This window comes from Mus musculus, chromosome X, assembly GCF_000001635.26.
Source record: "Mus musculus strain C57BL/6J chromosome X, GRCm38.p6 C57BL/6J".
Lineage (NCBI taxonomy): Eukaryota > Metazoa > Chordata > Mammalia > Rodentia > Muridae > Mus > Mus musculus.
The window spans coordinates 155,044,283-155,070,418 of NC_000086.7; the positions used below are offsets into that span (position 1 = coordinate 155,044,283).

The 26,136-nt window shown below is 41.7% G+C and overlaps 1 protein-coding gene and 1 non-coding gene across 6 annotated transcripts; one reads left to right on the forward strand and one right to left on the reverse strand.

The window, feature by feature from the left end:
* The first annotated feature begins 2,332 nt into the window (after nucleotides 1–2,332).
* Nucleotides 2,333–2,437, forward strand: Gm24268. The gene has a single exon (XR_003953132.1). It is a non-coding gene; the product is annotated as a U6 spliceosomal RNA (small nuclear RNA).
* Nucleotides 2,438–8,778: 6,341 nt separating this feature from the next.
* On the reverse strand, nucleotides 8,779–18,869 carry Magea5 (melanoma antigen, family A, 5). 5 transcript variants are annotated; one of them, XM_006528725.1, is made up of 4 exons: nucleotides 18,809–18,863; nucleotides 17,197–17,297; nucleotides 11,113–11,201; nucleotides 8,779–10,177 (listed from the first exon to the last, which is right to left on the reverse strand). In XM_006528725.1, the coding sequence occupies exon 4, from the start codon at nucleotides 10,110–10,112 to the stop codon at nucleotides 9,150–9,152; it is 963 nt and encodes a 320-aa protein (XP_006528788.1). In that variant the 5' UTR covers nucleotides 10,113–10,177; nucleotides 11,113–11,201; nucleotides 17,197–17,297; nucleotides 18,809–18,863; the 3' UTR covers nucleotides 8,779–9,149. The 5 variants fall into 5 exon arrangements, 4 of the variants coding, with proteins under 4 accessions (XP_006528788.1, XP_006528789.1, NP_064402.1 ...); XM_006528726.1 differs by lacking the exon at nucleotides 18,809–18,863 and adding an exon at nucleotides 18,015–18,068; NM_020018.1 differs by lacking the exon at nucleotides 18,809–18,863 and having other exon boundaries at nucleotides 17,197–17,271.
* Nucleotides 18,870–26,136: the final 7,267 nt, after the last annotated feature.

Consider the following 26,136-nt stretch of genomic DNA (forward strand, 5'->3'; position numbering starts at 1 on the left):
CAGACACAATCACCAGAGAGAGTGTTAGGTCAGAATTTAATTTCTCAAAGTGAGCATCAGACTTATATTACAGAAAAAAACAAGGAACTTAAGTGATGCATTAAGGTCATACGAGGTATATTGAGGTTACCCGATGCAAAATGACTCCTTACACAAAACAGAGAAATGCATACATAAAACCTAATAGGATCTAGGCAGTGTTTTCAACTGGGATAAAAATCAGTGTTTACAACTGGGATATAAAGCAGACCCACCTAAGGTCAGCTTACTTTTAGAAGCCAGGGGAAAGGGCTTTATCCCCTTGCCATAGTTACAATTCTAGTCTGTTGGATAATTCACTATCACCCTAGAACATTTTAAATCCTGCACATGGAAGTGGCTCAGCTGTAATTCTAAGTTTACATTGTAGAACTAGCCCTAAGACTTCTAGCTCTTTTTGAGTAAATTGAAATGCCTGATTTCTTTCTCTACCTACATTGGAGGCATTTCATCTGAATGAGTAGCATTCTTAATACATCCAAAGGCCAAGTATGGCTAAACAATTTCCTAGGTTTTGGAAAACTGGTGGAGGCCAATCTAACTTAACTATATGTATGTCAAATCATTCCTTGGGGGCACATATAATGAAACAATACTGAAGGAAAGCACAGAGATCTGTTCACCAACTGACACAAGGGCAAATTTGGAGCATTCCTACTATGAGATGCCAAGGTTCCAAGACACTAAGTTTCCATGAAGCTTTTTGACTCAGACCTATGTCCAAGCTTTGGGGACAGTCACACAGTTTCCACTGGAGTGTGTGTGGCAGGATAGGCCCAACTCTCAAACCAAAAGGGGAGGCTACTTAAGAGAGATGGGTGTAGGAGGGAGTTTTACAAGGACGGTTTGGAGGTGGAGAATAAAATACCATGGAGTGAGAAAAAGGCAGGTGATTAGAAAAGATTGCCAGAGACAGTTTGAGGTGAATCAGATGAAATCAGCAAGAAGCCAAGGGAAACAAGTCTGAATCATTAAGATTGGAGAGAAATTTATACCAGAATAGCTGAGTTGAACCACAAAGTCACAATAGATAAAACAAGAAACTGATATATTTATATATTATGCTAATATAATAATAGTTCTGTTTGGTTTGTAAACTCATTTGTTACACTATGTCGTCTCTGTTTAGTTTATACTGGAAAATTATAGGGTTAACCAAGAGGGGAATAATGATAGGACTGTAAAAGTAGATCAAGATAATATTTAAAATAAAAATAATAATGATAAACAGGAAACAGTAAGGATATTCAGCAGTAAGCATTGGAGATGGAGACTCATACAGGTGCTGTGCTTTCTGCTTTAGTTTATGTGACACCGTGCAAACTCTTCCTATTTCATTTTGTTGGACTCGTTCTCCTGATGTTCCAAATCCTGTCTGATTTCTATAGTTCTTCCTAGCCCCCCCCCCAACAACATGCCCTGGGCTACCGGTCTCTTATCTGAAGGACCAGAGACCTCGAATTTAAACACTAAGTTCACATAATGTATGCCTGTGTGTCTCTGCACCTGCTCACATCCAATGCTGGAGGAAGTCTCTCTTATCTGAAGAAAGCACTGACTTATGAGTATAACACACTGTACTTAGACATTATATCATTGATTTTTTTAGGCCATTTATACTTGGTTAAACCCTAGGTCTCTGGGCTCTCCTGTTTCCATGTCTAGGCAATGTATCTGTCTCATAGCATGCACCTCAAGTTAAACAAAATATTGGTTGCCTACTCCTTCAAGTTCATACCACTATCCCTCTTGCGGTGCCCCAGAACTTTATATAGGTATGACAGATTGTACGTTGAAGGATTTGTGACAGATTTAATGTCCATCTTACACTGTTTTTAGCCTGCCCAGTACCTTCCCACACAAAAGTTCCTAGAATGTTGAAGTTGAGTCACCATGCATATACCAGCTAGTCTTCATTATACTCAATGAACCACGTGGCATTTTTCCTGGCAATAGGGCCACAGTGTCAGTTTGCAGAGAGCAAACTCTAGTCCTAGCATCAGCATGTATTGTTTGGGAATCTCTATGGAACACTTCTGCTAAAATTTGAAGCAACTGCAATGTATTCCCACCACTGAAACAATGCTTGTGTTCCAAAGATGACCAGTACAGACTACATATCCTCCATTACCAGAAATCCTAATTATATTAATGGATTAGTAAGGGACAATGGGTATAAAGAGGCAGCATGACCAAACAAATCTTATAAAAAAACAACATTTCATTGTTGTTGAACCTACAGGTTCAGAGGTTCAGTCTATTATCATCAAAGGCAGAAAGAAGGTAATATCCTGTGAAACTCAGCAGCATATATACTAAAATTGGAACGATACAGAGAAGATTAGCATGGCCCCTTTTCAAGGATGACATCGAAATTCGTGAAGCATTCTATATTTTTAGGGAGCGCTTTGCCTGAGCATCAGCAGCAGACATCCTGGTTCCAGGACCCCGCCGAGTGCATTCTGCACAGGCCCCAGACATCCAGCCACCTTCCCAACCAGAGGAAAGGCGCCCGAGCAGAGAGGGAGCACTTTGCCTGAGCATCGGTGGCAGACATCTTGGTTCCGGGACCTCTCCAAGTGTATTCTGCACAGGTGAGAGTACGGAATACAGAAGCTAAAAGCTTCTGGGACAGGGGGGAGCCACAGAGCTTCTAAGGCAGCCCCCTTTTCAGGCCCCAGACAGCCGGCCACTTTCTCAGCCAGAGGTTAGGGAACCAAACAGCCCTGGAAAGCTTTGCCAGAGCATCGGCAGCAGACATCTTGGTTCTGGGACCCTGCAAAGTGTATTTTGCACAGGCCCAAGAGATTACCAGATGGCAAAAGGCAAACACAAGAATCCTACTAACAGAAATCAAGACCACTCACCATCATCAGAACGCAGCACTCCCACCCCACCTAGTCCTGGGGAACACAACAAAACCAAAAAGCTAGACCCGGATTTAAAAGCATATCTCATGATGATTGTAGAGGACATCAAGAAGAACTTTAATAACTCACTTAAAGAAATACAGGAGAACACTACTAAAGAGTTACAAATCCTTAAAGAAAAACAGGAAAACACAACCAAACAGGTAGAAGTCCTCAAAGAAAAACAGGAAAACACATCCAAACAGGTGATGGAAATGAACAATACTATACTAGACCTAAAAAGGGAAGCAGACACAATAAAGAAAACCCAAAGTGAGGCAATGCTGGAGATAGAAACCCTAGGAAAGAAATCTGGAACCATAGATGCGAGAATCAGCAACAGAATACAAGACATGGAAGAGAGAATCTCAGGTGCAGAAGATTCCATAGAGAACATGGGCACAACAATCAAAGAAAATACAAAATGCAAAAGGATCCTAACGCAAAACATCCAGGAAATCCAGGACACAATGAGAAGACGAAACCAACACATCATAGGAGTGGATGAGAATGAAGATTTTCAACTTAAAGGGCCAGCAAATATCTTCAACAAAATTTTAGAAGAAAACTTCCCAAACCTAAAGAAAGAGATGCCCATAAACATACAAGAAGCCTACAGAACTCCAAATAGACTGTACCAGAAAAGAAATTCCTCCCGACACATAATAACCAGAACAACAAATGCACTAAATAAAGATAGAATATTAAAAGCAGTAAGGGAGAAAGGTCAAGTAACATATAAAGGCAGGCCTATCAGAATTACACCAGACTTTTCACCAGAGACTATCAAAGCCAGAAGAGCCTGGACAGATGTTCTACAGACACTAAGAGAACACAAATGCCAGCCTAGGCTACTATACCCAGCCAAACTCTCAATTACCATAGATGGAGAAACCAAAGTATTCCACGACAAAACCAAATTCACACATTATCTTTCCACGAATCCAGCCCTTCAAAGGATAATAACAGAAAAAAACCAGTACAAGGACGGAAATCACGCCCTAGAACAAACAAGAAAGTAATCCCTCAACAAACCAAAAAGTAGACAGCCACAAAAACAGAATGCCAACTCTAACAACAAAAATAAAAGGAAGCAACAATTACTTTTCCTTAGTATCTCTTAATATCAATGGACTCAATTCCCCCCAAAAAAAGACATAGACTAACAGACTGGCTACACAAACAGGACCCAACATTCTGCTGCTTACAGGAAACCCATCTCAGGGAAAAAGACAGACACTACCTCAGAGTAAAAGGCTGGAAAATAATTTTCCAAGCAAATGGCCTGAAGAAACAAGCTGGAGTAGCCATTCTAATATTGAATAAAATCGACTTCCAACCCAAAGTTATCAAAAAAGACAAGGCAGGACACTTCATACTCATCAAAGGTAAAATCCTCCAAGAGGAACTCTCAATTTTGAATATCTATGCTCCAAATGCAAGGGCAGCCACATTCATTAAAGACACTTTAGTAAAGCTCAAAGCACATGTTGCACCTCACACAATAATAGTGGGAGACTTCAACACACCACTTTCATCAATGGATAGATCGTGGAAATAGAAACTAAACAGGGACACAGTGAAACTAACAGAAGTTATGAAACAAATGGACCTGACAGATATCTACAGAACATTTTATCCTAAAACAAAAGGATATACCTTCTTCTCAACACTTCACGGGACATTCTTCAACATTCACCATATGATTGGTCACAAAACAGGCCTCAACAGATACAAAAATATTGAAATTGTCCCATGCATCCTATCAGACCACCATGGACTAAGGCTGATCTTTAATAACAACATACATAATGGAAAGCCAACATTCACGTGGAAACTGAACAACACACTTTTCAATGATACCTTGATCAAGGAAAAAATGAAGAAAGAAATTAAAGACTTTTTAGAGTTTAATGAAAATGAAGCCACAACATACCCAAACCTATGGGAAACAATGAAAGCATTTCTAAGAGGGAACTCATAGCCCTGAGTGCCTCCAAAAAGAAACTGGAGAGAGCACACACTAGCAGCCTGACAACACATCTAAAAGCCCTAGAAAAAAAGGAAGAAAATTCACCCAAGAGGAGTAGACAGCAGGAAATAATCAAACTCAGGGGTGAAATCAACCAAGTGGAAACAAGAAGAACTATTCAAAGAATTAACCAAAGGAGGAGTTGGTTCTTTGAGAAAATTAAGAAGATAGATAAACCCTTAGCTAGACTCACTAGAGGGCACAGGGACAAAATCCTAATTAACAAAATCAGAAATGAAAAGGGAGACATAACAACAGATCCTGAAGAAATCCAAAACACCATCAGATCCTTCTACAAAAGGCTATACTCAACAAAACTGGAAAACCTGGATGAAATGGACAAATTTCTAGACAGATACCAGGTACCAAAGTTAAGTCAGGATCAAGTTAACGATCAAAACAGTCCCAAATCCCCTAAAGAAATAGAAGCAGTCATTAATAGTCTCCCAGCCAAGAAAAGCCCAGGACCAGATGGCTTTAGTGCAGAGTTCTACCAGACCTTCAAAGACGATATAATTCCAGTTCTGCACAAACTATTCCACAAAATAGAAGTAGAAGGAACTCTACCCAACTCATTCTATGAAGCCACAGTTACTCTGATACCTAAACCACAGGAAGATCCAACAAAGATAGAGAACTTCAGACCATTTTCCCTTATAAATATAGATGCAAAAATCCTCAATAAAACTCTTGCTAACCGAATCCAAGAACACATTAAAGCAATCATCAATCCTGACCAAGTAGGTTTCATTCCAGGGATGCAGGGATGGTTTAATATATGGAAATCCATCAATGTAATCCATTACATAAACAAACTCAAGGACAAAAACCACATGATGATCTCATTAGATACAGAAAAAGCATTCGACAAGATCTAACACCAATTCATGATAAAAGTCTTGGAAAGATTAGGAATTCAAGGCCCATACATAAACATGATAAAAGCAATCTACAGCAAACCAGTAGCCAACATCAAAGTATATGGTGAGAAGCTTGAAGCAGTCCAACTAAAATCAGGGACTAGACAAGGCTGTCCACTCTCTCAATACCTATTCAACATTGTACTTGAAGTTCTAGCCAGAGCAATTCAACAACAAAAGGAGATCAAGGGGATACAATTTGGAAAAGATGAAGTCAAAATATTACTTTTTACAGATGATATGATAGTATATATAAGTGACCCTAAAAATTCCACCAGATAATGCCTAAACCTGATAAACAGCTTCAGTGAAGTAGCTGGATATGAAATTAACTCAAACAAGTCAATTGCCTTTCTCTACACAAAGAATAAACAGGCTGAGAAAGAAATTAGGGAAACAACAACCTTCTCAATAGTCACAAATAATATAAAATATTTTGGCGTGACTCTAACTAAGGAAGTGAAAGATCTGTATGATAAAAACTTCAAGTCTCTGAAGAAAGAAATTAAAGAAGATCTCAGAAGATGGAAAGATCTCCCATGCTCATGGATTGTCAGGATTAATATTGTAAAAATGGCTATCTAGCCAAAAGCAATCTACAGATTCAATGCAATCCCCATCAAAATTCCAACTCAATTCTTCAATGAATTAGAAATAGCAATCTGCAAATTCATCTGGAATAACAAAAAACCTAGGATAGCAAAAACTCTTCTCAAGGATAAAAGAACCTCTGGTGGAATCACCATGCCTGACCTAAAGCTGTACTACAGAGCAATTGTGATAAAAACTGCATGGTACTGGTATAGTGACAGACAAATAGACCGATGGAATATAATTGAAGACCTAGAAATGAACCCACACACCTATGGTCACTTGATCTTCGACATGGGAGCTAAAACCATCCAGTGGAAGAACGACAGCATTTTCAACAAATGGTGCTGACACAACTGGTTGTTATCATGTAGAAGAATGCGAATTGATCCATTCCTATCTCCTTGTACTAAGGTCAAATCTAAGTGGATCAAGGAAATTCACATAAAACCAGAGACACTGAAACTTATAGAGGAGAAAGTGGCGAAAAGCCTTGAAGATATGGGTACAGGGGAAATATTCCTGAATAGAACAGCAATGGCTTGTGTAGTAAGATCGAGAATTGACAAATGGGACCTCATGAATCTGAAAAGCTTCTGCAAGGCAAAAGACACCGTCAATAAGACAAAAAGACCACCAACAGATTGGGAAAGGATCTTTACCTATCCTAAATCAGATAGGGGACTAATATCCAATTAATATAAAGAACTCAAGAAGGTGGACTCCAGAAAATCAAATAACCCCATTAAAAAATGGGGCTCAGAACTGAACAAAGAATTCTCACCTGAGGAATACCGAAAGGCTGAGAAGCAAGCTGAAAAAATGATCAACATTCTTAATCATCAGGGAAATGCAAATCAAAACAATCCTGAGATTCCATCTCACACCAGTCAGAATGGCTAAGATCAAAAATTCAGGTGACAGCAGATGCTGGTGAGGATGTGGAGAAAGAGGAACACTCCTCCATTGTTGGTGGGATTGCAAGCTTGTCCAACCACTGTGGAAATCAGTCTGGCAGTTCCTCAGAAAATTGGACATAGTACTACCAGAGGATCCTGCAATACCTCTCCTGGGCATATATCCAGAAGATGTCCCAACCGGTAAGAAGGACACATGCTCCACTATGTTCATAACAGCCTTATTTATAATAGCCAGAAGCTGGAAAGAACCCAGATGCCCCTCAATAGAGGAATGGATACAGAAAATGTGGTATATTTACACAATGGAGTACTACTCAGCTATTAAAAAGAATGAATTTATGAAATTGCTAGGCAAATGGATGGACCTGGAGGGCATCATCCTAAGCGAGGTAACACATTCACAAAGGAACTCACACAATATGTACTCACTAATAAGTGGATATTAGCCCAAAACTTAGGATACTCAAGCTATGAAACAATTTGCTAAATGCATGAAATTCAAGAAGAATGAAGACCAAAGTGGGGACATTGTGCCACTTCCTAGAATTGGGAACAAAACACCCATGAAAGGAGTTACAGAGACAAATTTGGAGCTGTGACGAAAGAATGGACCATTGAGAGACTGCCATATCCAGGGATCCACACAATAATCAGCTTCCAAACGCTGACACCATTGCATACACTAGCAAGATTTTGCTGAAAGGACCCAGATGTAGCTGTCTCTTGTGAGACTAGGCCTAGGCCTAGCAAACACAGAAGTGGATGCTCACAATCAGCTAATGGATGGATCACAGGGCCCCCAATGGAGAAGCTAGAGAAAGTAACCAAGGAGCTAAAGGGATCTGCAACCCTATAGGTGGAACAACATTGTGAACTAACCAGTACCCCGGAGCTCTTGACTATAGCTGCATATGTATCAAAAGATGGCCTAGTCGGCCATCACTGGAAAGAGAGGCCCATTGGACACACAAAATTTATATGCCCCAGTACAGGGGAACGCCAGGGCCAAAAAATGGGAATGTGTGGTTAGGGAAGTTGGGGGGGGAGGGTATGGGGGACTTTTGGGAGAACATTGGAAATGTAATTGAGGAAAATACGTAATAGAAAATATTAAAAAAAAAACTCTAAATTTTTGGAAGGTATGAGGATCATGCTCTCATCCTATATAGATAATTTATTGACTCTGGCTTCAGCTCTACCCTCTTATCTATAGGAAAATATAGACCTAGAGTCTGCCAATGACCCACTGTTAACAGAGGACTTTAGTATGAATGGGGAACCAGTGCAGATTTTAGTGTTACAAATGAGATTTACTGTTTTCAGTTTTAATTTTAATTTGTTAAACACAAAAAGAAACTAAACAGTTTGAGATGGTGAAAAATCTTTTATTTTTGTTTTTTTAAAACATTCACATTTTTTCCATTCCCCAGAAAATTACAATTTCAGTGTCGCTAGTATCTTGAGACATTTTACAAATTAATAGAGAAGTCATTCCCATTTATTTAAAAAAAAAATGGCATTCAGCTAACCTAGAAAAACAACACTGCATGCACTTAAAACTAAAACTATTGGACCTTATACTACGATTATTAACATTTTGAGCTACAGAGAATCCTTAAGTCACCCAAACAAAGCGAAAATTGAATGTGTTATGCTCTCCTCCACCCAGCTGTCCAATGAGGGTACAGCAATGGAATCAGTGACTATGACCTGGAGTTAGAAGGGAAATGCCACTACACTAGAATGTGAGCAGGTCAGAGGAGTTGGAGCATCTGTTCAAGATCCAGGCCTTGGTCCTGTCTATCTCATCTTGCAAAGCCTCTGCATACTTTTCAGGGTAGGCTCTGGGATGAGTCTTATTAATGCTGGCAAAAAACTGTAAGACTTTCATTTTGCTGGTTTCTGCAAAAGCCCTTGGGCCCCACAGGAACCCATAGCTAGGAGGATCACTATTGGGCACCTGCCTGTATTCCAGGTACCCTTCCTGCACAAACTCCTCAGAGATGAGCTTCCTGGGGTCTTTATGTATGTAAGGATTCCTCCCACCATACAACCCTATGTTATTCAGCATTTCCCAGATAATCTCCTCACTGACATAGTTTCCCTTCATGAAAATGACACTCAGTACAGCTATGAGGATACCTGTCTTGGGCATACCCTGAACATCAGTCATCATCCCATCATAGGTGATCCCCAGGGCAGTGACAAGGATATAGGAATGGACAGAGGGGTCTATTTCTACCATGTCAAGGCCAAAGACCATCTTCAAGCACTCAGAGGCCTCACTAAAGATCAGAGGGTAGTACTCCTCATACTCTCTACCAATACTTTCCAACATTTCTGCTTTGGTAGTGAATGCCTTCATTTGGTATTTTAAAACCAGAAAGTCCACCAAGTCATACACCTTTGTGTTCTGTGCATTGTGCAACAAATAAAGTGGGTCTTCCAGGCCCTCTGATCCTTTGATGGAAGCTTCCTCAGATGGGCTATCAGGGATGGAGGCCAGTGCCACACAGGGAGAGTAGGCTCTCTGAGGACTCTGGGGAGGACTTGGTATTCCACTCCCATACACTTTATTTGAGGTGGTGGTATCTTCCTCCTCCTCGGATGTCTCCATGGTCTCCTGGTCATTGTCTAATTCCTGTTGGGCCTGAGCACTCTCTTGGAGGTTGCAGTATTGGGTGTTATGGAAATCAGCCATTGTGACTGTCCTAGGTAACAGTAGGCAGGATAGTGTTCCAATCACAGCAGGGAGGACACACAGGCCTGATGAAGAAAGAAAAGAGGGTGAGTGGATTCTTAAGGCAGACCATGTCCCACAACATTCAAAATGCCATGATACTTGAGAGCTCCAGGGGAGTGTTTTAGGGTCACAGGACTCTAAGCAATCCTGGAATCTGAACGCCTGAAACAGGAAGTTACCCTGCCATTTGGAGTGCAGCCAGGTCACAGAACAGATAATCACAGGGTACCATGGGAATATTTGACACTAGGTATTGTGGAGAGTCAGTATTCTCAGTTGTTGGCTCCACTGATATGAAATAGCAGTATAGGCATCCCTGTAAGTTCTGAGACTACACAGTTTTGACCTTGTAAAAAGGTGAGGGCTCTAATGCAGAGGATGATTTTCATGTGTTCCACTTTGCAATCATTATAAGAGATGCTGCCACCATCCCATAGCTGCAAACAGCTAGTTGCTAACTTAGTCCCTAGTCTTAAAACAAAGGGAGAGATGACCTGGCTTGGGGGGCCTGGGGTAACACTACCTAAAGTGAATGGTGTCTTCACTGATCATTTTGGGACCTTGTGTTTTTCTGTCAATGACTGGACACTGCCCTTTTGCTGGCCTGTAGCAAACTCTTACATGTCCAACTTTCTAGAAATTAATAAAGGGTATTAAGATCGTTTCATACCTGGCTATACCTGTTCAAACTAAATTACAAGAAATGAGACAATTTAATGGTTTTCATGTATCCTGAATTGTCAGACCTGCCAAACACTCTCCTTGATAAAAGACAAGTACTGTACTGCTTCAACTGATGATCTGAGGCTAGTTTCTTTTAGTCAGGAGCCTATGTCTGTTATAAAGAGGAAAGAGGTGAGGGAAGTTATCTATGGCCTTTGATTTCTACACAGCTTACAGCAGGCCAGGTGTGGGACATTTCCCATTTGTTTAAATGTAGGACATCTTCAGTCCTCACCTTCAGTCCTGACACTCCTGAGATCTTCCCTCTGATGACTCTAGTCAAACTCTGCTTTACCAGGGTTTCAGCTCTTTGATACCAGGGACCTGAAAAAAAGATAGGATGGATAGCAAGACCTCCCCACCCAGCACTGTGAAGATCAGGGAAGTGCAAGTGTTTGTTGGGCCCATAACAGAGTTTTCCTTAACTCATACATTCGAGGATACTACCTGAACTCTCATGACCCTGGGACCCTTGTTTTTAAATATGGCTACCCACTCTGGTCTCATGACATCTGAGAAAGTGCCAAATCCATGTCCATCTGGATGTGTTAATGTGGATTGTTCACATGTCCTGCACTCATCTGGTCTAATATGGGATTTCCTAAGACCAACTGGGATTTATTTATCTGACTTTTTCCTTATACCTTCCTTTATGTGCAGATGACAAAAAGACCTCGTCTCTCCAAAGACTGCTGCCTTCCTGTCCAAGGTACAACTAAGCTTGCCACTTAATGCCTCTGAGTGTTAGACTCAGAATATGACCAGGCAGCACAGTCCCTTCTTTTTCAGCCTTAGACACATACAGTCCCCAGAAGTACATGTATGAGACACACATAATCCTGGGACTCTGCTCTCTGTCCACCTAAGTGGCTCCCTCTGCCAACTTGACATCACACCGAGAATCAATGACTTCGCCTCCTATATAAATCTCAGAAAAAAATCTTTAATCATAACAGACAAGCAGTCACAACACCCACATACCTAGGAATCTCAAGAAAGTTTTTATTTATGGATTATTTGAAGTGAACTGTATACAGTGAACCCTAGATTTTTGCCTTGACTAGGGATGTATCCTAGACTTCATTAACATGGACATCAGAAGAAAAAAAAAAGAAAACTTCTGAACTTATACCTACTGAGGTCACAGTAGGCCAATCTGTTTTCTACCCTGGACGCCTGTATTGCAATTCCAATTATTGTGATGCAGCTGAATTATCTAATGGGGATTCTCTTCCCTTTACCTACAGTGTGTTACCCTGGAAGTTCATGGATCCTGGACCCTATCTACTTCAATTGCTCCAAAAATGTATATAAGACAGAGTCCCACTGAAGGACAGATCCTTACCCCTATGGATGCACCCCATCCTGTTAGGTGTAGATTGGACAATGGAGAAGCACTGATTTGAGACTCCTCAGACTAAGCATAAACTCTCACCTTGGTTCCAAGGGTCTGTGTGGAGTGTTCAGAGTGCCAAATGGTATTTTAAGAATATTTTCTTAAAATTTGGATCATTTCATACATTGCCTTTTAATTATATTCAAAATCCCTCCTGTTAGGTTCTGGGCCTTCTTCTGATCCACAACTGGGCATGGCTGCTTACAGAGGTGAATTGTGGGGAGTTTTATTGTGCTTATCCCATGGTTCCAGCAGGGCAAATGCTGGGTAATACTGAAGCATTGAGCACTGTTCTTTAGGTGAGAAAGAAAAAGTCTGAGATGTGGGAAAGCCATAGGGGTTCCAGGCCTGTGAAGAGGTCAGGGCTTTGGGGTTCTCAGTCTCTTGGACATCCAGGCAACCTTGGCCATTGCAGAAGAGCAGGGAATGGAGTCAGAGTACTGCAAACTAGGGCTGCATCTTGCCCAGGGCTGGGGGAAATGGGGAGTAGTGGCTTGAACAAGCAAGGATGATAGGTATTGCCTAGATTGTACTTGGCTTGGTGGCGATTGTGGCTTAAAGAACAGGGAAACATTCAAAGGGAGATTAGGATGTGACTCTGTAGCCTAAGGCCCCACAGCATATCATGGTGAAAAGAAACAGTCTGTGGTTGCAAACTGCTTATTGTCATGTAGGAAAATGTATGCTCAAAACAATACTACACATCTCATGGTGTTCCTGAAAATAAACATCTGTTCAGGGTGGAATGTCTGTGAAGGGAAGCTTATTTTCTGAGTCTTCCAGGACTCTAATTACCTCATTAGCATAGAGAACTCTGTTTTAAGCCTATGTGGCCACGGGTCATGTCTCCATGATGTGAGAAGCAGGGCACAATTTCCATTTCAGGAGTAAGGTAGGGAGCTAGGAGTCACCTAAGTGTCAGGTGTGCCCACTGAGTCTCTGGGTCCTGAAATACTCTACCTTACCAACATTCCAGGCATGGTTTTATGTCCCAAATTCTCCCAAGTCCTCCAAGTTCCACCCACTTCTATTCTTACCAATACTTGCAATCTCGTGTTTTTTAACCCATGGAGTCAAATTGATAATGCCTGAATGCACTTGGACCTGTGGCCATCCAGTGAAGCATGATAAACTAACCAGACACTGCCCATGTAAGGAAAGCAAACTCTCTCCTATGGGGCTATAAATTATATAGAGCTCCACAGCTAAGGGTGGGACTTACATACCCCACTTTATGCTGAAGATGTTGTCTAACTTGGAGCCCAGTACTCTTGATTGTTCCTACTTAATGAACTTGGGGCTAAATAAGTAGAACTGGTTCAATTTGGGGTGACTAAATCTGGAACAGGTCTTCAGAACTCAAACCATAGCTGTCACCTTGGCATCATGCATGGCTCAGCTCCTCCTCTGTCTCCAGATAACCACCAGAATTCTTTTTACTTAATGTACATGGATGTGTGACTGAATGTTTATTTAAGCACAACACATATATTACTGGTGCACATACAAGTCAGTAAATAAGGCCAGATGCCCTGGAACTGGAGTTATGAAGCAACATTTGTGGCAGGGAATTGAACCTACAGGAACAACAAGTACTGATAACCACTGAACTATCTCTCTATCTCAATACACTACATTAAAATAGGAAAAAAAAACAAAAATGGCTAATTCCTACAACATGTCTCCCCATATGTTGCAGATGGATCCCATAAATGTGAAGATGAATTCATCTACAATTCACCCTTCTCACACAGATTACAAGCAAGACCTACCAGGACACATGAACTCGCACTTTCCTGTTTTTGTTAAAGCTACAGGACTCTTTCCATATTATTTGTGGAAAGCTTATCCAGAAAGGATGCTCTTTAGGCCATCCTGAACACCATAAGCTCTGACAGTAAGGCAACCTTCATGCTACAGAAAAAAAATATTCTCTGTCATGCAAGTCCTTACATATAGATGGAATGGTGGGGAATGTGAACAGGACCACACATAAGAGTTCCTGCTGGGCTTCAGGTTAGTAAAACATTGTTAAATGGAGGATGTCCTATGCTCTAGAGCATCTGCAGTCCACCAGCAGATTACACTTGAGTCAGAAATGGACCAAGTCCTTCCTCAAACAAGAGGCTCTAAAAATGGCATCTATATTGGGAGAAATCCTGGGAACCAGACTGGGGAAGAATGCAATAACTACAAGGGCCCACTCTTTGGTGTCTCCTAGACAGCAGAGCTGAAGCTGCTTTAACTGGAGACCCCCTATTATGAAAGGGGCTTTACAGTCTACTATATAATTGTCTGGACTCTGAAAGCTTGTATCACCCCTCCAGAATTTGAAAACATTGTTATAGCACCCACTGAGCACCTGGATGTGAATGTGGCAGTATAGGGAGGGACTCTTCCCCCTAAATGAGGACTCAAGTGTTCTCTAACTGCGAGGAATGGCAGGAAATTGGAGTCCTCCAAGTTACCTCTTGCAGATGGAGAAACTCACTCCTGCAAACCAACCTGGTTTTGCTGAAAGACTCACAAAAGGATACAATGTAATCTGGCACTTTCACTCCTGGATGAGGATTCTGCAATCAACTGACAGATCACTGCTTGACTGACAAGCATACTCCTCTCTGCAATCTTCTTAAAATGCCCCAAGACAATGATTCCCAGGGGAGGGAAGGAGAGAGGCTCATTCCTACAAATGGGCCCACTGAATTACCATCTGCATACCCTGTTGATCACTATATATTAACTTTCCTAATGCTGGGACTTTTAACACAATTCCTCCTCTGCTGGTGAACTCAAACCAAAAATTGTCTTGGCGGCTACTCCATAACTATCATTTTGCAACTATATGAATCACAGTGAATATATGTGATACGAAGGGCATCTGAATGTAACCCCAAAAAGGTTTTGACCCAATATTTGAGAACACAGGTTCTAGCCTGCCAGGGGCCTTAGTAACCCAGTTATAGACAGGATACACAGCCTGCATGTGAAGTTACCAAGTGGGCTGATGTAACTATTAAAAATTGCTCCTCTGTGTCTTTGACAGTGACCACAGGATGATTCCTGCATCTGAGGCCATGTTTAGTGCAAAGTTATAATGTTATGTGACCCTTTCTCTGCATTGGAGCTCTTATAGTCTCCTCTCAGATCTAGCTTCCACCCTGAAAGTGATGTAAGCCTCTTTCTAAGAAGTTCATGAAAATGCTCCTGTTCATGGTGCACAAAGGGGGAACCACCAAGGACCTCATGCCAACAAGCATGTTATACTCAATGCAATGCCAACTGAAGGGTGAAATCTGCATTACAATTTGTCCTTAAATCCAGATGGAGACCTTTTAACTGCCCTAAGTTATCACCTAGACTCAGAAAGCATGGTATGGCTTTCTTGCTACAAGGATTCTCACAAGATAGTACTAAGTCTTGGAACTCTCTATATAAAGATCTGGAAGCTTGGATACAGGCTCAATCCCCAAAAATCTCCTCCCACTTGGTGCAAGCCTCTGAAAATGTTTCAAGGTAACAGTCGGAGAAGAACCATCTAGAATCCAGCTTCCCAAAACCCACACTCATCTCCCATCTTTATATTAAAATGACTGACAAAACCTGATTTCTGAAATGGTGCCTATGGCCAGAGTCCCCAGAGAGCAAGCGGGAAGGGGTTTTTTTCAATAGATGGCCCCTGTTTGATACAGTTCACATTTGCCATCCTAAAGATGGTTGGGTCATTTCTTGTCAAGCAGAGTTTTCCCAGTATTTCCTGGGAGCTCATTTCACCCAGGGTATTATTCAACCTCCTTCTTTCACAGAACATCATAAAATAGTGACTGTAGTTAGTCCTCAGATATTATGGAGCAAAGGGCTCAATCCTACAGGTGAGCTCTACTTGGAGCTATGCTAACAATAGGGGGTGTCTCTATTCCAAAAAAAAAAAATCATGGGAAGAAAGTAATATTTTCTCAGGGGAACCATATGTGTGAAAAGTTTTGGATTCAGCTTGAAATACTTACCTCATGAAACACAGCTAGGTAATCTCCCTTCCTGGGGTGTCACAAAATGGTACCAAATCCACAAATGTACAAGAGACAAAAGGCTTGCAAGGGGCTCTATATCACAAGTCATCGCAAAGCTTTCATTTAACTCAGGGACACCACAAAACAGTCCTGAAACCTACTTGTAACCAGATATAGATGGCTGTTGGTGGGGCAACTCTTTGCACCAAATCAGTCCTAAGGCATCTATTAAACTCAAAGAACCTCAAAAAAGAGTCCTCAGCCTGCCTAGTTCTCAGATATGGCAACTGGGGACCAGGCTCTTTTCAGTAAGTGTGCTCTCTTATGCTTCAGGACCACTAAAGAAAATATATCTACCAAATTATCTGTGCTTGTGGATCCTAGTAACAGTTTCAACAATCGATTTCTCCATTTTTATACACAGTGAAAATATCACATGGTCCAGCATTTCTAGGAACCCGGCAAATGGAGCCTGAGAACAGAGTCCTCTGAGAGAGACTAGAAGGATCCTTTTTTTTTATTATGTCTTTTCCTCAATTACATTTCCAATGCTATCCCAAAAGTCCTCCATACCCTCCCGCCCACTTCCCTACCCGCCCAACTAGAAGGATCTTATTCCCACACAGCTTCCCATTTGGTGTAGGTAAGCTCATTAAAGCTATAGTGTATGGTGCTCTCCTGACCCTACCAGAGATTCCATAGCACACCTTTAGAGACTCTTAGACATAGCCAGTTATTCCACAGCTACACCTCACAGAATGTTTGAAAACCATGTAATAATTTAATCTCCAAAATCATGGAATAAGGTACTCATTGCTACAAGGTACCCCAGTGGGAGCAAGGGAGATCAAAGGGACAAGACTCTATTATTTGAAGAGCCATGAAGGTTTCAAAGTGAGCCATACATTCTTACCTCAAATGGCAAGGCAAGGCGAACTCCTTTCCAAGACTCTCTCAAATGGTGCTGAGTCCACAATGTCCCTGGATCTGAGTGGAAGGTTCAGCCCTCTATATCTGGAGTAAGCACAGAGATTTTGGTTAACTTAAGGAAATTCCCAAAAAGGTCCAGAGACCTCAATATCAATAGCTATAGATTTCTGGAGAGGGTCTAATTCCACCAAGTCAGCTCTGAAGCACCCTTTAATATCAAGGAACCACAAAAAGTGCCCCCAGACTTCCAGGGCCTCTGATATGGAAACTGGGGCCCAGGAACTTTCTTTTAAGTAACCCTCTTATGCTTCAGCAAGCCAAAAGGAAACAAATCTAACTTAATTGTCTGGGCCTGGGGATCTTGGATCCACCACAAACAACCAACTCCCCTGCCTTTATCCAGATGAAAAATCTCATACATCCCACATTTCTGGGAACCTCTGACATGGTCCTAAAGGACATTATCCATAGACAGGGAAGAACGGGGGCTCATTCCTAAAATTCCTACCCTAGTTCGGTGCAGGAAAATTATAAAAACTACAGTATGTGGGACTCTCTCGCCCAAGCAGCTCTTCCACAGTATACCCTCACATACTGGGCTAACTCCTCCAAATATTGTATCTGCTTTCTCTCCTGGAACATTTGAAACGGCAACTTTAGAAACACTTTAGAATCTAGGAGTAAGAGCTCATTCCCACAAGGTTACCCCACTGGGAGCTAGCAAGGCCAAAAGAGATGAAGCTGCATTATTTGGGGGATCATCTATCCTGAAAGGGTTCAGAGTGAGCCCGAAATTCTCACCTAAACTGGCACTGCAGAGAGATCTCCCATCTCGGCTTCTCCCAAAATGGTGCCTAGTTCAAGTCCACAAAGTCTCCAGATACGATTGGCTGGCAAGGTGCTCTCTGTATCACAAGTCAGCACAGAGGTTTCCTTAAATTTCTACCTCACAAAAGGTTCCTGAGTCCCCCATAACACCACATATAGATGGTTGTGAGAGGTCTCATTCCACCTTGTCAGTCCTAAGGACTCTACTGAACTCAGAGAACCTCAAAAACAGTCCTCAGCCTCCAAAGTCCTCAGATATGGAAACTGCCGATCATGCTCTTTTCCAGTAAGTGGGCTTGCTTATGCTTCAGGATTGAAATGGTTACAAACCTAGCATAAATGTCTGGGCCGGTGGATCCTGGATCCAGCTCAAACAACCCACTCCTCAACTTTCAATTAGAATAAAAATATCACACGCTCTTGCATTTCTAGAAACCGCAGAATTGGTCCATAGGGATAGAGTCCCCAGATAAAGTGGGGGTAGGGACACATTCTCACTTTTTATGAGGGTATATCATTAATACCACATTATCAGGGTCACTCTGACACAACAAATGCTTCCACAGTCCACCCTTAGCCTCTCATTTTAAACGGCCAATTGTTCCATATCTTTTCCTCATGAATGCTTGAAGACCGCACCTTTAGACAGTCCCTAACTTCGAGGGCTAAGGAGCTACTTCCAACAAGGTTAGTGGACTGGGAGCTAGGCAGGCTAAATGGTGACCTTCCAGTCCTTAAAGGTTTCATAGTGAGCCCGAAATTCTTACCTCAACTGGCACGGCGGGGAGACCTCCCTTCCAGGACGCTCCAGAACAAAATGGCGCAGAGTCCAAAGGAAGCCGGATATGAGTGGCTTCCGAAGTGCTCTGTACAACAGGTCAGCACAGAGGTTCCGTTAAACTCAGGACGCTCACAAAACGTTCCGGAGTCCTCCATGTCCCCAGATGTATGATAGGGAGGGAATCATATACCCAAGTTCTCACTGAGGCATCCCTTCAAGTCAGGGAACCGCAAAAAAAAGGCCCCTCGCTCCCCTGTCCGCCAATATCGACACTAGAACCCAAGAACTTTCCAGTAATAAAATCACCGTTTCTTTCAGGATCCCAAAATGATACAAAACTCGCTTAATTATCTGAGCCTCTAGGATCCTGGGTTTAGCTTAAAATACCCACTCCTCAACTTTCAACCAGAATAAAAATCCCACATGCTCCTGCATTTCTGCAAACCTGGGAAATGTTTCCTTAGGACCAAGTCTTAGATGAAGAGGGGTAGGAGCTGATTCCCAGGAGGGTGCTCCTCTTTGATGCAGGTTACATCATTTAAACTATAGTATTTTTGGTTCTCAGACCTAACCAAGGCTTCCCCAGTCCACTCTTACCAGCCTTTTGACACAGCCAAGTACTCCATTGCCTTTCCTCAAGCAAAGGTCTAAATGATAGCAAAATTAGATAGTCTCCAGAATGAAGAAGCAGGGAACTTTCCCACAAGGGTGACCGACAGAGAGCTAGGCAGGCCAAAGGATGAAGCTGTATTATACGGGGGATCATCTGTCCTAAAACATTTCAGAGTGAGCCCCAAATTCTCTCCTCAACTGGCAGGACAAGGCAACATCCATTCTAGGAGTCACATGACATGGTGTCCAGTACACAAAGACCCCAGATACCAAAGTCTGGACAGGTGCTGGACATCACAATTCAGAGCACAGGTTGCTCAAATCTCAAGAACCTCATAAAACGTACCTTAGGCCACCATGTCATGAGGCATAAATGACTGGGCAGGGACTCATATACCCAGTTTAACACTGAGGGTTTTGCTAAACACAAGGAAATTCTTTAGCCAAACCTAAGTCTCCCATCTCCTTCCATATGAAAAATGGAGCGCAGGCCTATTACACTGAGTAGACTTGCATTTGCCTCAGGACAACAAAAGGATATATGTCTAGCTTATATGTCTGAGCCTGTGGATCCTGTTATCCCTTCCCAAAACACACACCCTGCATTGCATGCACACTAAAATGATCATATGAGTCTGCATTTCCCAGAAACCAAGAAGTTGTGCTAAAGACATAGTCCCCTGAGAAGGAACAATGGTGGCTCATTGCCATAATACTTGTCCTTACCCTGTCCTGTGATGTCTATGGTCCCTCATTGCATATGAGAGCATCCAAACTCTGTTCCAAGTTCCTCCATCACCATGCAAACTGTGCAGCTTTTACCCTGTTCTGAACTGATGAAGAATATGAGGAGGTTCTTTTGTATTAGGGCGATAGAATTGAAGGAGTAAAGACTCACAGGCCAATTCATAGAAGCAGACGGTTTTGGTCCAGTGATTCTCACAAGAGTATAGCTATAGTGTTTGGGGACCCTCTGTGGAACTTCACATTTGAACTTTTAGGTCTTACTTTCAGTATCTCTGGAAATCCTAGAAATTGTTCCATGAGTGCAGTCTAGGGACAGGTCTTGGGTAAGAGCAAATTCCAATAACTACACCAGGTTTTCTGATTTACTGACCTCAGGAGAGCCACTGTACCTTTTGGGATTCTTCCCTCTGGATCAGAGCAACTTTGACTATGAAAATAGGCTTTGGGAATATTATAAAGAATTTTAGACTTCCCCAATAACTTGTGTATGTATGAGAATGTGTAAATGATGCTCATTTATGTTATTTGAACCCAGCACTTTGGAGCAGAATTAAATTATTTAAGATAGTTCTTTCTAGTGTGCCATTTCAGTACACCTTTAGTTTTCCACTGAAATCCAAATAGGAATCCATCTAATACACACACACACACACACACAGAGAGAGAGAGAGAGAGAGAGAGAGATAGAAACATACATACATACATACATACATACATACATACATACATACACACACACACATACATCTTGAAATGAGCTGATGTTCTAGTTGAGAAATTATTATAAATGAGTGTGGAAAGTCAAGGAATCCTGGGTGAAAGTATAGACTGGATTAAATTCTGAGTGAATGTGTTTAGTTTGAAGGGGTCAGAATCATACCAAGGACACTAGTTCCATATATACAGAGAAGCATGAGAAGAGAAAAAGATATCCTCTGGGTCAAATGGAAATCTGGTCAGGAATCTGAAAACACACAGCCAAAGCTTCTTCTTCAGAGATGGCTGCAATCTGAGATTGATCCCCAAAGAACTTCCAAAGAATAATGGAAACATATGTGAAATATGTTTCTCATTCATCAGAATGCACATGTTCAATGTATCCAGGAATTGCTGTACCTGTGTCTCTGTGTCTGATTTTTGTTTTGTTTTGTTTATTTCTTGTTTTCTTTTTAATCCCCATGATACTCATATTCCCAGGAATAAGCTCTGTTACCTGCATAAGATATAAAATAATAATGTAAAAATGAATGTATGATCAATATCTTAAAAGAGCATGCTCACAAATTAAATCCAGAAAAACAAACTAAACTAAAATTTCTACCTGTCTAAAAAATATATTGATTTTTTTAAAAACATTTTTTATTGCGTATTTTCCTCAATTACATTTCCAATGCTATCCCAAAAGTCCCCCATACCCTCCCCGCCCCACTCATCTAACCACCCATTCCCACTTTTTGGCCCTGGTGTTCCCCTGTACTGGGGCATATAAAGTTTGCGTATCCAATGGGCATCTCTTTCCACTGATGGCCGACTAGGCCATCTTTTGATAGATATGCAGCTAGAGTCAAGAGCTCTGGGGTACTGGTTAGTTCATAATGTTGTTGCACCTACAGGGTTGCAGATCTCTTTAGCTCCTTGGATACTTTCTCTAGCTCCTCCATTGGGGGCCCTGTGATCTATCCAATAGCTCACTGTGAGCATCCACTTATGTGTTTGCTAGGCCCCCGGCATAGTCTCACAAGAGACAGCTATATCAGGGTCCTTTCAGCAAACGCTGAAAGGGATGGGTTATGGGATGGATCCCTGGCTATGGCAGTCTCTAGATGGTCCATCCTTTTGTCTCAGCTCCAAACTTTGTCTCTGTAACTCCTTCCATGGGTGATTGTTTCCAATTCTAAGAAGGGGCAAAGTGTCCACACTTTGGTCTTCGTTCTTCTTCAGTTTCATGTGTTTTGCAAATTTTATCTTATATCTTGGTTATACTAAGTTTCTGGGCTAATATCCACTTATCACTGAGTACATATCATTTGATTGTGTTACCTCACTCAGGATGATGCCCTCCAGGTCCAAACATTTGCCTAGGAATTTCATAAATTCATTCCTTTTAATAGCTGAGTAGTAGTACTCCATTGTGTAAATGTACCAAATTTTCTGTATCCATTCCTCTGTTGAGGGGCATCTGATTTCTTTCCAGCTTCTGGCTATTATAAATAAGTCTGCTATGAGCATAGTGGAACATGTTTCCTTCTTACCGGTTGGGACATCTTCCTGATATATGCCCAGGAGAGGTATTGCAGGATCCTCCAGTAGTATTCTGTCCAATTTTCTGAGGAACTGCCAGACTGATTTCCAGAGTGGTTGGACAAGCTTGCAATCCCACCAACAATGGAGGAGTGTTCCTCTTTCTCCACATCCTCACCCCTAGGATGCCTCTAGGAGGCCCCTAGGAAAGGCTGCCTGCATGTGTCTTTTTGTTGTTAAACTGCTGCAGTGACCACATACAACTTTCCTTGGCATTATGCAGCACTGGAAATGTATATTAGGTAAAAGCTTCATCTGACTTGTACTAGTCCAGAGCTCCTCATCACTTGTGAGTTGAGATTGTGACTGGCATGCCTGAGCTCATTTTCTCCTTTGTTCCTCTCAATATTCCCCAGGAGCTCGGGCTTGTCCCTCAGGAAGCTGGAGTTCTCATAGATTTAAAACAAATGTACTAGGTTAACCAGGTACAAATGCAGCAAAACTTACTCACATTTTCCTTGTCTATAGGAAGATGGAGAAAAATGGCTCACCTTTCTGTCTAGAGGTGATATGTGTTGCAGCACGACATTTATAAAAAGCAATGACTTATAGATAAAGTTGTCTGAATATCTATGTGACATTAACTGGCTTCCAAGAACCTGCCTGCATGCCTGCGTGTCTCCCTGCCTGACTGCCTTCTTGCCTGACTGTCTGACTACTTGTGTGCCTTCCTGCAAGCATAAATTAGGTCAAATTCAGCCCAACAATGCCCTTCAGTAGTGCGGTTTTACTGTGTTCAAAGCTATGGGTTACACTTTTCTTTCTTTAGATTCTGGGGCTCTTCCAGGCTTGAGTGATATGCTTCAGAGGTGTGCCTGCTCCTTTTATCAGGGTACTGCCCAGGTGTATAGCTGACTTTTTGTCAACTAATTTACTCTCAATAAACTCATTGCATAAAAGTCTTGGGCAAGTGGAAACATCCCTTTGCTCTGTAAGTGTTCTCTGTATCTGGAAAGAAATCCTTTCTTGAAATCTACTTGATAAATCCCATGTGACACAAGGGACCAATTAGTGACTAGCAGAAAAATAAGATGGCATAAAGAAATGGCCAGTCCATCTTCTGTGGTATGGAATGTTGTGTCTCTAGTGATTGTAATGATTATGTGTCCTCTGTTAGGCTTATAAGATATCCAATTGACTTTGAGGCATCTCCCTAAGGTTGAACTGACCCATGGCAGAAAGACAAGAGTAAATAGACATGAGGAAGAAAACTCCTTTCTTTACATAAGACACAGCTTCAAAAACGCATAAAGACAGAGGGTGATCCAAAGGTTAAAAATGTTTCTTTTCTGAATTTTGAGGTGAGGAACATAAGGGAGAACAGGAAAAAAAACATGATAGGTCAGAAAACTGCACTATGTGGCAATATTTACATGAAATACAGGAGGCTGTTGGCAGTTTGCTCATGAACCAAATGTCCTGGGATAGAGGTGTTGGGAAGGCCATCTGGGCAGCCTCTTGTGTGGCAGGTGGAGAAGAGAGCCCTAGAAGGGCAAATTGATCAGGAGGTGGGAGTTGAGGACCATAGCCCAAACCAAACTGTGGTGGAGAGCTTAAGTCCGGTGGGGAGAATCCTCCAACTAGTTAGGATACAATGTAGATGGTGAAGTTTGAGTGTTGGACAGGGAAATGATTCCTCTCAGAGGGTGATGGGACATAGCTAATGATACCCTATCCGGCAGGCACCCTCATTCATTGTGGGCCTTATTCTTGTTACTGTGTGAACAGTGTTTGGTCAACCTGGCAAGTGTAATTCCCCCATGGTCAATAATGCTAATGACAGGACTGGAAAAGTTTCTGCTAGGGTTCATTGGATACCTGGAACCTGCTGCCCTCCTACAGGGGCCCCTCTGTGCTCTGCCAGGTCATGTTGACAGTGTCTTCAGATGCATGAAGAACCACACAGCGTGCTGCTCCCATTCCTACCTGCACTATCCAGGGTGATGGATCCAGGAGAGGCTTTGGAAATAAGGAACTCCTGGTAATCACACAGTCCAGACAAAATTAATGACCCCTGGACAGAGCATGAGGGGAAGTGGGAGCAGCTGCAAAGTCAATATCTGGACAGAAATCTAAAATATATTTATGTCTGACTGATCAGCACAATTAACTTATGACACTGGTTCAACATCAGGGTTTAAATATGCCTTCAAGTTTAATTCAGTATTTGCAATTTCCTCTTCTTCTTCCTTTTTCCACATTGTATGATACTGTTTTCCCTAGCCTTTTGTTTTCCCAGGTATTGCAATATTGAATTTAAAGGAAAATGATAGTGCTTTCCCTAGCCTTTTGTTTTTCCAGGTATTGCAATATTGAATTCAAAGGAAAATATATTTGCACTATTGTGATTTTTGACAGAAAATTTCCACAACATGTCTTGGATTATATTTTATATGAAGCAAGGTTCATGTATAATAGAAAGGGGCTCTAGATTCCAGGGAAATGGGTGAGGGTGAGGGAAGAGTGAGGTGCATGCATTTAGACCTTAATTAGGGCAGGAACCTGGAGTCCATAGAAGATGCAAAGGCCATGAAGGAGTGCTGGTTACTACCTTGACCACCTTGGTTGCTCAGTGTGCTTTCATATAGAATCCAATAGGACCAGCCCATGGTGGTATCACTTACAATGGGCTACCCCTCTCCTATCAATTATTAATTAAAAAAATGTTCAAACCCATGACAATTATCCAATCTTATGTAGCTCTTTTCTCAATTGAGGTTCCTTCCTCTCAAATGACTTTAGCTTGTATCTCACTACATAAAATTATCCAGAACAGTATGGCCCCTCAAACCAACATTATATCAGTTCCATTCTCTCTTTCAAAGACTTCTGCTTAATTATAAATCTGTCCATGGGAATAAACTCCATTTCCAGATAACAAAATCAGTCTCCATATTTCAGGGTAATGGTCCCAAGTACAGCAAATTATCCACCAAGTCAGAGTGAATGCCTAGCACAATGGCAAGGTAAAATGGATAGCTTTCTAAGTACCTAAATTGCAGCCCAGTTTGAGCCTCTCAGACCAAGGTGCACTGCCTTCACGGGACAAGGCTGTGCTGTTTGGTAGGAAGAAGCCTTCTGCAATAGACCCTGTTGCAAGGATGGCAGGGAAACCTTTCTGGTTTTCAGAGGCACAAGGAAGTTCAGAAAACAAGAAGCAGCAGGAACAGTTAGGTGGGTACAAAAGACATGATTGGGAACAGGGGCAGTGATGATGGAAATGACTGGGTCTTTGACAAAAGCTTTGACATCTGTGTTCTCACCTATCCAGGACACAGCCACAGAGAATTCACAAATTGTTTTGTACGAATGCAGTAAACTTTTAAAAAAAATTATTTTTAGTTTTAATAACATATTTTGAGAAGAATGTTAAATAATAATAAGTTTAGTTTCTATAAGATCAACATTGCTCATTGCATACACTAGCAAGATTTTGCTGAAAGGACCCAGATATAGCTGTCTCATATGAGACTATGCAGGGGCCTAGCAAACATAGAAGTGGATTCTCACAGTCAGCTATTGGATGGATCACAGGGCCCCCAATGTAGGAGCTAGAGAAAGTACCCAAGGAGCTAAAGGGATCTTCAACCCTATAGGTGGAACAACAATATAAACTAACCAGGACCCTGGAGCTCTTGACTCTAGCTGTATATG